This window comes from Marmota flaviventris, chromosome 17, assembly GCF_047511675.1.
Source record: "Marmota flaviventris isolate mMarFla1 chromosome 17, mMarFla1.hap1, whole genome shotgun sequence".
Classification (NCBI taxonomy): domain Eukaryota; kingdom Metazoa; phylum Chordata; class Mammalia; order Rodentia; family Sciuridae; genus Marmota; species Marmota flaviventris.
In genome coordinates, this window is record NC_092514.1 from 77475550 (window position 1) to 77487752 (window position 12203).

Below are 12203 nucleotides of genomic sequence, written 5' to 3' on the forward strand. Positions count from 1 at the left end.
TAGCAGGGCATAGAACCCCAGGTCCCATGCGGATTTCTGTCCTCACTTCAGGGGCTTCACGTGGCCCCTCCCCTGATTCTCTTCTAATTTGGGGGCCATCTGGAGCCCTGAAAACCCCAGCTGTGGGTACATTGGAGACTGTCAGACTCATGCCTCCCTGGCTGCGTGCTGGCCATCCAGTGGTCAGCAGGGCTCTGCCTCTCAGCCTGCCGGTGCTCAGGTGATGGGGCTATGACCTCAGTATGGTCACACTGAACCTGAGCCTGGGCTTGTCCTCAGAGGAGGGCCACTGGGGACTCAAATCTCTGAAAGGCAGCATTACTGGCCACGTTTTCAGTCACAGCAAGTAAGAGGCAAAGCCTCACCTCAGGCATGTGTGCCCTTAAGTGGGAGCTCAGGACCCACCCCCCACCTGCCCCAGGCAAAGCTGCATTGCATCTGGCCTGTGAGAGGGCAGCATAGCTGCTGCTGCTGCTTTTTTACTGGAGGTACCCGAGACCCAGGGCCTCACAGGTGCCCGGCAAGCGCTCTACCACTAACCCACATCCCCAGCCCTTTTATTTTTATTTATTTAGTACTGGGGATTGAACTCAGAGGTGCTCCTCTACTGAGCTACATCCCCAGCCCTTTTTATTTTTGAGACAGGGTCTTGCTGTTAAGTTGCTGAGGCTGGCCTCAAACTTGCAATCTTCCACCCTCAGCCTCTGGAGCTGTGGGATCAGTGTGCACATTGCTCCTGGCAGTTTGCTGCTTCTTGGAACCCTGGGACAGCCTGCATTGCTGTGGCTCCAGGAAGCAGTGTGTGCAGGGGGATCCTTGCTGTGTGCACCTGAAGAAAGGGATGAAGCCAACAGTGAGCACACAGTGATGGAGCAGTGGTGGAGCAGCAGTGATCTGCCAGTCATTCTGACTTGGTCTTTGACCTCTCAGCCTGCATTGTGGACCACGCTGCCAGTGTGGGCTCTCCTGTGTATGGCTGCTTGTCCAACCCATACACCTGTGTGCCAGACAGGGAGAGGTCACTATCCATAGTTTACATGGGTGCGAAGCTACAAAGATCACACGGTTTGCCAAATCACACAGTAAGTTGGGGCTGGGTGCAGCCTTGCCCATGGACCTCCCACAGAAGCTGCCTGCTTGGTTCAGAAGGGGCAAGGCTGCTGAAGAGCACCCCGCGAGGCCCAGGATGAGGCCACGGCCTCATGAGCTCTGCTGTGGGTAGGGCATGGCCAGGCCCAGACACCAGGGGAGAAAGGGCCAAGGGATCTGGGAGAGTGGGAGTGGGACAGGCCCCTAACACTCTGCATGGTTGTGGCCACTGTCCTGGCCACAGAATGAGTCTGCATGGCAGCAGGCCGGAGTGATGCTGGGCCAGGGTTTTTGGTGGGAGTGTGTGTTCCTATGGCTCTTGGAGTAATCGAGTGGACACGAGTGTCTCATCCTTGGCCATGGCCAGATCCAAACATCCCACTGGACAGAAGGCTTTGCTACTGTCCAATGTGGGGTAACCCACTGTGTTTGGGGTACCTCCCCCACCCAGCAGTATGCCGAGTGAACACCCCAGCATTCATGAAAGGGGACCATCTGGGCCCCAGGTTCAGGCTCACTTGGGTGTTCTCCAAACCCCTTTGGAGGGGTCCTTTCAGGGGGGCCCCTGGCATGGCACTCACTGGGGGCTGGCTTGCTTTTCTGGTGAGTGTTCTGCTCTGCACCCCACTGGGCTTTGGGGAGGGCCCCATGGTCTGCGACATGGCCAGCGTACTGGTGGCTGTGGGTCGTGCGTGACACATGCAGGTGACAGAGGCCAGGCCAGACTCTGGCACGTGCACTAATATTTCTCAAGGAGGACAGACAGACAACTCTGCCAGCAGAGCAGTGTGGGAGGGAGGCACGGGAGCTTTAATGGCTCAGAGGCCAACTCGGTGGTCCTGGGAAGCCCACCTTGTAGCTCACAGCTCCTCCACCACGTGCCACCTGCAGCACCCACGTGACATGTAGGTGAATGGGCAGGCCCCAAGCACCCATGGGGAGGCTGTGGTGGGGCCCACTTTGTAGGGGGCCGAGGAAGTCAGTCTTTCCAGTTGTAGTTGCGGATCCTGGGGGGCTGCTGGCAGCTTTTAGATCTTGCAGGATGAGACTTGGAGAGTCTGGTGGGCTTGGCCTTTGACTGAGCTGCCATGTTCATCCCTTTGATGGTAAAGGCCACCTGCATCTTGACAGGGTTCCTGTCACCTTCCTGGGGACTGTGGGCAGCTGGCGATGCAGGCAGCTCTACAAGTAAAGAGGAGCAAACAGGCCCAGGTCAGGAGTGCAGAAAGGGGGCAGAGACATGAGCCTGCCCAGAGCCAGTACCCAGAGCCAGTACCCAGAGCCAGCCTCCGAGTGCAGAGGGAGTCGTTCTGCTCGCTGGTCTGCAGGTCTGGGCCACCCCTCACCCTGGCTCTTTTCGAAGGTGCTTGTGCAAGCCAGGTTGCCCTTCTGAGTGACCTTGACATGCTCAGTGGTAGCATGTTCTGGGGTTCTGGCTGGTGCAAACACAGGTCTGTGTGGACAGGATCTCCACAGGGTCTGGGCCTGCCCCTCCACTGGGCGCCAGGATATGTAGCTCTGACAAAGGTACTGTTCTGTGGTGACAAGCTCCTGAGAGGGAGGATTGGGGGTTTAATGCTGGTTCTTAGGCCCACCACCCTCCGAGGCACATGCTCTGCCCTGTGCCTCCCTGGTAAGCCTGCAGAGAGGCTATGCTCACTGGGCACTTCTGACCACCCAGCAGCCCCAAAACAGGAGGCCAGGCAGAGACCAAGGGCCTGGGAGCCTCATCACACACATACGCATGGGCATCCCTTCCTCAGGCACATACAGGTAGTGGTCGTCTTTTTTTTTTTGGTGGTAACAGGAGATAGAACCTAGGACCTGTCACATACTGAGCAAGCTGTCTACCAGCTAGCACTCACAGGTCAACTTTATCTTTGCAGTTTTTCTGTATTTTCTTAGTTTTTGAATAATAAAAAAAAAATATTTCTTAGCAGGCATGGTGGTGGACGCCTATAATCCCAGCTACTTGGGAGGCTGAGGCAGGAGGACTGCAAGTTCCAGGCTGGCCTGAGAAACTTAGGGAGACCCTATCTCAAAATTAAAAAAAGTTAAAACAGGGCTGGGAATGTAGCTCAGTGGTAAAGTTCCTGGGTTCAATCCCCAGTTCCAGATTTTTTTTTTTTTTCTTTTGTATATCGTCAACCACAATGTTGTTAAAAGCCTGTGGTCAGGTGAGTGCAGGACGGGACCCCTCCCTGGAGGGCTAGCAGAGGCGGAGGCTGCTGCATTTTAAAGCATGATTGTGCAGTTTGGGGTCATGCCCACCAGCCTCCACTCAGCGCCTCAGCATGTGCAGTGGCTTGGGGTAACTTGCAGGGTCTGTCCACTGCGAGTCCACCTCCTCTGTGGCTGCTGGGGACAGGGGTCTGGAGAACCCAGCATTCACTGAGGGAGGCACCAGTGGGCACTGGGTGAGGGCCAGCAGCAGCTGCACAGCCTCCAGCTGAAGTCCCTGCCTGTGCAGGCTGAGGTGAGACCGCGACTGGAGTGGTGTGCCCCTGCCTGGCTTCCTCTCATCCTGGGCTCATTCGGCCTCCCTGACCTCATGGGGACACACCCTCTGGCCCCTAGCTCTGCCCTCCTGTGCCTCCGGGGCCTACGGAGCCCTGGGGGGGCCTGGCGCCCTCCCACTGCCGCCGCTGCATCTTGTCAGCAGAAGGCCACCGAGAACGACACTGCCCACCTTTGGCCAGCTGTCCTCTGGCCCTGCCCTGCCCTGTGCCCACAGAGCCTCCTAGAAGCAGCAGCCTGGAGGAGGGTTGGTCACATCTGGAGTGCAGGGGTGTGACTCTGGGGGTCTCCTCATACTCAGTAGCCTTGGTTGTCCTTCCCTGTGACACAGGGACTGGTCCTCCCAGGGATTCTGTGGGCTTTATCTGGCCAGCCCTTGTGAGACAACATCTGGTTAGAGTTCTGAGAGTGAGCTTTAGGGAGACCAGCCAACCCAGGCCACCAGCCCCTCCACGTGGGGCCCAGCTGATGCTGAAGGGCAAGAGAACTCGTCCTGCCCACCCAGGACTCTTGCTGCCCACGTGGGACAGGCAGGGGCAGGTGACAGGGCGGGGAACAGCTGAGTGTAACTGGTGGCAATAGCAGGAGCTGGTCACAGTCAAACCCAAGGTCAGGCAGGTGGACGCTGACCCACCCCTGAGCCGGCCTGGCTAGAGGGACCTGCCTTGTGGTCTCGGGGTCCGTCCTGGACCTCTCTTTGCAGAGCCCTCCGTATGGGAGCAAGGCAGGGAACCGGGGCTCTCAGGACTCCAGAGCGGGGACAGCCTCAGACTGTACCCTCCTCGTCCGGTTGGCACGAACCTGACTCCCCAGGCCTGTGTCCTGCAACCCTGATGCTGACCTGGTCTCTGCCAGCCCTTGGCTTGCTCCTTACCCCACCCAGCACACTGGGGACTCTTTCCGCAGTGGCCGGAGTAGGTCTTTGAGACTTATCTGGACTCATACATGTTGGGCCCAGGACCTGCGTACGGCTTCTGGAGAGGCTGGGAGCCCTCAGCCTCGACTGAGAATGAGATTGGAGCCTCCTGGGCTTCAGTCCTTAGGGTCTCATGCGTGCAGGGTGAGACTGCAGCGAGAGGGTCCCTGTCTCCAGGCTGCACTGAGGTTGGTGCCTACAGGGATCTGTGGAGGAGGGTTGGTCACATCTGGAGTGCAGTGGGGCCTGCCTCCTGTCACCCTGGGACACCAGGGGTCTCTGAGCACCTAGGTGCAGCACCTACCCAGCTTTCTGGCCCTGGGTGGGTTTCTCTGCACAGAGCCTCCCTCCAAGGCTGCCTGGCTGTAGGCATGAGCTCCTGTCCCTGATGGTCTTGGTGACACCGGGCACATGCTACCTGGGCTGCTGAGAAGGGCTGCACAGTGCTGCCTGTCCAGCTCTCCAGAGCTAGCCTCAGGGCTGGGGAGGGGCCCTGTAGTTCAGGAGTCAGACCAAGTTGTGGCCCTGGGCACAGGTCACAGAAGCCGTGCTAACTCACAGTAGCCTCAGCTGGTCTGGCCAGTCAGGTTTCTGTGGGCTTAGCTGCTGACCTGTGTGCTGAGACCTCTCCTGTTCCCATGGGCACCCTTTCATACCCAAGCTGGACACCAAGCCTCCTGGCAGCTTGTCCCAACCTGCTTTTCCATTCAGGCTGGTGCGTCAGGTTAATCTGCCTCAGGTTATGCCTGCTTCAAAGCTTTGCAGGACCTCAGTGTGGGCTGACTGGTGGATGTGGACGGTGATTGTGACCCTGCTCCTCCACCCCGGCCCTGTGTCTCCAGAAGCTGAAAGCACAGGACCCCACACTGTGGTGATCGAAGGCAGCAGGAGCCCAGCATCCCTGCTCTTCCTCAGCCACCGGCCCTCCTATCTTCCTGCAGGAGCCCCGGTCCCGGGGAGCTCTGCCCCAGATAGCCCACGAGTAGCCCATGGCCTGGGGCTGCACGCCAGGCCTGCTGGACACCAGAAGCAGGACAGATGCCTTCCTGGTGATGGGCCCAAGGGAGGCAGCCCAGCCTGGCCTTTCTCTAACTCAGCACCAGGGTGGGGGTCGGCAGGACCAAGGCAGATGGTGAGAGCTGTCAGAGAAGTGGCCCCAAGAGGTGGTCTGAGAGCCGGACAGCCTCTGGACCCCCTTAGGAGGGCAAAGGTGGCAGCGGGGAAGGAGGCCTGGGGCTCTGGAGGGGAGCAAGGCGCAGAGGCCAGGCTGGGGTCAAGGCAGGCAGGAGCTGTTGCTGGCCCTTCAGAGGCCTGTGAACTGGCTTCGGAATCCTAGAGAGTGGCTCTGGCTTCACGCCAGGACTCTGAACCAGGGGCCCAGGTGCTGGGCTCTGTTCAGGTGGTCCATGGCGCCTAGTGCCCCAGTGAGCCAGCTGGTATGGGTGATGCTTCTAGATTAAACTCAAGAAGAGGAACTTCCACAGGGTCTACCTGCCAGATCATGGCTCCCACTAGGCTCCCTGATACCCTGAGCCACAGACCACAGCCTGACTGGCCAGGGGCCGTGGGGCCTCAGTGAAGGCTACACAAAGAGCCAGGCCCTCATTGCCTGCCTCTTGCCCCTGCTGTGGCATCGTGGGAGAGCTAGCTCTGCTCTCCTGGCCAGGGTCAACTGTCCTTATCTACTGGTATGTGGCCACTGTTGGGGAGCTGCCCACTGGCCATGCTGTCACAGGCTGCCCAGTTGCTCAAGACACTGTGGGTCATGGACCAGGCCAAAGGCCTCCCGTGGAATGCTCTGGAGATGTGGCTGATGGCCCTTGGACCCCAAGGCTGCTGTCTGTCTCTCTGGAAGGAGAGGTCAGGGGTGGCATGCGGGAAGCATGCGCAGGGCAGGTTGGCAAGGCCAGGCCTGCAGCCAGCGCTGAGGGCTGCCCACAGGACACCCGGCTGGGGGTGAGGCTCCTAGCTCTCTGCGACCTCCCTGCTGCCTCTTCTAGTCTGACTGCAGTCTCAGCGCACAGGCGGGCTGGGAGGGGCAGAGACCCCACGAACACCAAGTACAGGTGAGTTCAGTGGATGCGCAGACGTGGCCCAGAAAGCCCACGCTGACCCAGCCTGGTGCTCAGCACTCAGTGCGGCCTATAGGAAGGGGTGGATGGAGTTGTTCTGCAAGTTCCAGGGCCAGTGGGCCCTGCTGGGATAGTTGGGAGGCTGGGCCCTGAGGCCCAGGTCTGGGTGGAGGTGGACAGTGTTTGATACCGCCTTCCAGTGGCTTGGAGAAGATATGGGAACCAACACTTGGGTTCTACGTCAGCCAGCATATCTGTCTGGAGCCAGGCCTGGGCTGGAGGTCAGCCCTCTCACCTCCTGCTGCACCAGACAGGTGCTCAGGATGGACGCTTCCAATACGCACCCCTACAGAGCAGGAGTTGGCTGTGGGACCTGAGTCACTGAGTCACTGAGACTTCTTCAGGTCTGGGAAGGGTCAATGCCTGCATTTCAGGGATGAGGGTCACATCAGAAAAGGCTTCTGTGTCCCCTGGGGAGCCCAGCTATTCCTGGGGAAGGCCAGTCTGACCTCCAGCCCTCCCCCCATGAGCCTCCTGGCTTCTGTCCTTATTGGTTTGGGACACAGGATGCTACAGCAGGGAGCCATTTCCATGTTCTAAGTCAGAGGCCACTTTCCTAGCCAAATTCCTTGACTTTGGGACATTGAGGGAGCACAGGGCCAAGAGAAGCAGCTGCAGCCCCTTTGGCAGGTGTTAAGGCCCTGGGTCAGGCCCCTGGGCCCTGAAAGGGACCACACCTGCCGGCCTTCTGACGTGGCCCCACGCACCCACACGGGGCATCCTATGGCGGATAGCTGGGCTGCTCCTGCTTATCCGAAGGGTCTTTGCTGTCAGCAGGGAGGTTCGGCCCTGGTCCCAGCTGGCGCCTGGACTGTGCAGCTTTCAGCAGGAGCTATGGCAACAGTGTGAGCCCCAGGTGTGCCATCTCCCCGGGTTAATGCAGAGTGTCAGAGTGGACGGCGTCCCAGGGGGGCGAGGGTAGCACCTTCCATCCACAAGGGCCAAACACAAACATTCAGAAGGTGCCAGAAACACGCCCCTCCCTCGGGCCCCCAGCGTCAGTTCTGACTGGGCCATGACTATGCAAACATGGCACCATCCCCACTAGGCCAAGTAGCTCTGAAACTCAGTTGGGACAGTTGAAATTCCCTAATCTCGTTAGGCCCGGTGGCGCATGCCTTAACCCCAGTGGCTCTGGAGGCCGAGACAGGAGGATCACAAGTTCAAAGCCAGCCTTAGCAATGGCGAGGTGCTAAGCAACTCAGTGAGACCCTGTCTCTAAATAAAATACAAAATAGGGCCGGGGATGCGGCTCAGGAGTCAAGTGCCCCTGAGCTCAATCCCTGGTACCCCCCACCAAAAAAAGAAATCCCCTGTTTCTATAACCAAAAGAGTAAGATGCCTCACTGGAGGCCCCCACCAATGTGTCCAGGGGCCCCTGAGAATAGTGGGCTCCTGTTTCCTGACTGTACATGACAGAGGATTGGGGAGGCTCTGCCCTGAGCAGCAGGCGTGCCAGGGGTGTGCAAAGTAGGTGTGCTTCCTCCTGTTTGCACTCTGCCTCTTTCAGGGCAGATGGTGGTCTCAACCCAAACCCGTCTATACCTTCACACTGAGCTGTGTTGGGCGGGGGCCTCCCAGTACCTGTCGGACCAGCACAGTTTCTTGGACCAAGATGGAAGCTCTAGGTTGGTTTCAGGGTCACACTGAACATACTCAGCAGGAAGCCTTGAAGCTAGGAAAGGAGTTTTCAAGGGACTGTCCATTCCTCTCTGTTCCTGTTATCCAGAAAGGTACAAGGGTAGAAACTGGCCAGTTAACTTCATGAAGCAATTTTGCTTCCCAAACCAGACAAGAACACAAGAAGAGAGAATTACAAGCCTACCTAATTATAGGTAGCTGAAACCATGTATAAAGCAAGAGCGAATCAAATCAAATGGTATTTTAAAAACACATCATTAGCAAGTAAACTTTACCCCAGTAATGCAAGGCTGGTTCAACAGCACGTACTAGGATTCACTGTGTTGATAAATGAGAAGTAACAAACAAATCACGTTATTTTAATGCAGAAAAATAGTATATAAGGTTTAACACATGTCTATAATGAACTTTTGGTAATTCAGGGCTATAAAAGAATTTTTCTATTTTCTTTTGGTTCTAGGGTTGGAACCCATGGTCCTGTGCATGCTAAGCACAAGCTCTAACACTGAGCTACATACCCCACCAAGAGACTCTCCTAACTGGATAAATGCCCCATTGAGAAAGCACACAGTTCATCATATTTAGTGAAGAAACTTCAGCCTTATCCCCTTCGAGTTAGGGAAGGAGACAAGATGGCCACTGTGATCACTCCTTTTGTGGAGGTTCTAGGGGTCCAGGTCACTCCAAAAGGAAAGAGAAAGAAGTGAGTTAAGGCTTAGAAGAAGAAATACATGGCGGTAACAACCATCTGCTCAGCATGACAAGAAGCAAGGACAGACTGCTGACGGTGACACGGAAGCTCAGCAAGGTGAGCGACAGTCTCTAACTGCAGGGTACCCAGAGACACCAGAGACAGCAAGAGACTCCAAACCAGCCTGTGGCCCAGTGTGGCCCAGTGTGTGGGGACAGAAGCCACACCAGTGCGTACTGTGGCGCCCAGGCCTGGATGGAGACACCTGGTTTCAAGGGAGGCTCGGGCCACCAGCCACCTGCGGGCCGTGCTTCCTCAGGTAGTAGGCCTCCAAGACCAGCAGCCTCTCAGGAAGAAACCAAGTGGGTTTGTCCCCCACACTGATTTAAAGAGCTCATGTCCCATCTCTCTTTCTCTCGCTCCCTGTCTGGTGCAGGAGGTTGAACTCAGGGCTTCTCACATGCTAGGCAAGTGCTCTACTACGCCCACAACTAAGTGGTCCAGGTTGGCCTTGAACCTGGGGTTCTCCAGCCTCAGCCTGCAGAGTCACTGGGATCGCAGGTGTGGGTCTCCTGTGCAGACCTGAAATGGAGGCAGCTGGGAGGCGGCACTGTCCCTGCACACGGCCCCTGGGGCTGCCCAGGCACTCCCGGGAAGACTCCCTCTGCAGTCGTGACTTCCCTTGGGCTTCCCTAAGTGCCACAGGGCAGAAGAATTAAGAGGCCTCCCGGGACCTGAGAGGATCTGTGATGGACCCAGACCTCCCACTGAGAACTGCCAGTGGGTGAGCCCGGGGGACCGCCTGGGCAAAGCCTGGACTAGGACTGCTGCTCGGGGAGCGTCAGGGGCCGCCAAGCACCTCAAGCACCTGTGCCTTTAAAGACACTTTGCTGAGGAGTACTTTCCCTCCGCTGGCTTAGAGAGTGCCTGTGCAGAGCTTCGCGCTACTTCTTGGGTGTTTTGAGGTGTGCATTTCTTATTTAGTCTGAGCACAAGAACCTAGTGTGCATTCAGACAGTTCCCCTTAGACGGTGGCTTGTCTTCTCCTCTCCTGGACGCATCATTTCTAGGGAGAGCTTTAACTTCTTTTTATCTTTGTTTTCCGCACTGGGAATTGAACCCAGGCAGCTGGCCTCCACCACTGGGCCACACCCCCAGCCCCCCCCCCCCCTTTTTTTTTTCATTTTGAGACAGGGCCTGGCTCAGTCTCTGCAGCCTGACCTCGCAGCCTCCTGCCTCTGCCTCCTGAGCTGGGATCGCGGTCCTGCCACCCTGCGACTCCCCCTCTTTTGTTTGCTTTACTTTATGGAAGTGGGGGGGAAGGTGGGGTGGAAGCTGTCCAGTAGGCACCAGCCTTCCGTGGCCAGGATGTGCGCTGCAGGTGCCACCGAGTGCCCTCTGCCTGTTCAAAGCTCCCTTCTAGGGCTGGGGCGGGGCTCAGTGGTGGAGCGCTCGCCTCGCACACATGAGGCCCTGGGTTCAATCCTCAGCACCAAACAAAAATAAATAAAAATAAAGGCATGTGTCCGTCTATAACTAAGAATATTTTTAAAGGAAATAAGGAAAAGATCCCTTCTAGTCCTGATTTTCTGGGAGTTGTTTTGGTTTTTGTTTAAATCATGAATGCCTGTGATGTGATACATAATAAATACATAGATTGATCTTTGCCCCTATTTCCTGACATATAATTGCTACTGCCCGTTCAAGTTCAACTGTCCCTCAGTGTCTACAGGGGTCGGTTTCAGGACACCCCTGCTGTGTCCCCAGGCCAAATGAGCTGCAAGTCCTTACATAAAATGGTGTAGCATTTGCACATGATTTAGGCAATCCTCTCTGCGGACTGTAAATCATTTCTAGATTGGTTCAGTACTTATACAAATGCTGTGTCCACAGACAGTAATTACACCACACTGTCGGGGGGAGAAGTCTACACATTCAGTACATAGATGCCATCAACAACCAACTTCTAGTGGCACAAGCCTGTATTCCAGCTGCTTGGGAGGCTGAGGCAGGAGGACCGCAAGTTCAAACCCAGCCTCAGCAACTGTGAGGCGCTAAGCAACTCAGTGAGACCCTGTCTCTAAATAAAATACAAAATAGGGTGGGGATGTGGCTCAGTGGTTGAGTGCCCCCGAGTTCAATCTCTGGTACTAAAAAAACAAAAACAAAACAAAGAACAAGGGCTGGGGATGTGGCTCAAGCGGTAGCGCGCTCGCCTGGCATGCTTGCGGCCCAGGTTCGATCCTCAGCACCACATACAAACAAAGATGTTGTGTCTGCCGAAAAAAACTAAAAATAAATAAATATTAAAAAAAAAAAAAAACAAAGAACAAACTTCTGATCCCCAGTTGGCTGAATTCAGAGATGCAGAACTCAGGACAGGGTGTGGAGGGGACAGGGAGGAGCCTCTTGTTCTTCACAAGGAGCCCCTTTTCCACCACACCTGCCTGTCAGTGAGGGGACCGCAACCCAGGGATAGCCCTAGTCAACACTGCTCCTCAGGGAGCTTCCGAGGCAACCCAGGAGGAAGGGGCTGGAACTTGGGGCGCTGGGCTGAGTGGGCTGCCCAGGCCAGAAGCCGCAGCCCTCCCCACACCTGGACCTGGGCCTCCTTCCATCTGGCCCTCCTGAGATGCGTCCTTTGTGATAAAAGGGCAGTAAGGGAAGGGGGTTCTGGGAGCCCTTTGAGTCAGGGTGGGTGGCTAGCGGCACAGCGACCACCAGGACGTGGCGTGGTGTCTGAGGAGGACGGAGCCCCCAGCCTGCGGGCTCAGTCCTTCTACAGGAAGCTGGCATCCAAATGGAGTGGAACCGTGGGACCGGCTGTGTCCTCCGAGAATCAAGGCCTGCTTGGGGTGGGAAATGCACACCGACGGCCTGGGGCGTGGCTCAGGGGCACAGTGCTCACCTGGCGTGTATGAGGCCTGGGGTCCCATCCCCAGCACCATAACAAGGCCGTATGCCTGGGTGAGGGAGGGGAGTGGGGTTGCTGCAGAGAGGTGCCGGGCGCCCCTCCAGCTGGCGCAGGGCAGCGGGAGCAGAGTGGGAGACCGCCTGTGCCCCTGCCGAGCTCGGTCCTGAGGACTCCCGTGTGGTGTCCTCCTACTGCTGGTGCCCCCAACCTCCACTCTGGTGTCACAGGCCCTGAGGAACTGTCCCCTTCACAGTGCTGGCTCTGGTCTCCTCACCTGTCTGCATTTGTGTGCGGGGGATGAGC

At 56.9% G+C, this 12203-nt stretch overlaps 1 protein-coding gene and 1 long non-coding RNA gene across 4 annotated transcripts in view; one reads left to right on the top strand and one right to left on the bottom strand.

Moving 5' to 3' along the window:
* Positions 1 to 1898: 1898 nt before the first annotated feature.
* The window catches only part of Ccdc57 (coiled-coil domain containing 57), an 89977-nt gene continuing 79672 nt past the window's right edge, over positions 1899 to 12203 (bottom strand). For all 3 annotated transcript variants that reach the window (XM_071603183.1, XM_071603182.1, XM_071603181.1), the window contains one exon: positions 1899 to 2271. In XM_071603183.1, the coding sequence (XP_071459284.1) occupies positions 2069 to 2271 (203 nt within the window). In that variant the 3' untranslated portion in view covers positions 1899 to 2068. The remainder of the gene's footprint in view (positions 2272 to 12203) is intronic.
* On the top strand, positions 6429 to 10647 carry LOC139702272 (uncharacterized). Its single transcript, XR_011704857.1, has 2 exons — positions 6429 to 6588; positions 8756 to 10647. It is a non-coding gene; the product is annotated as an uncharacterized lncRNA (long non-coding RNA).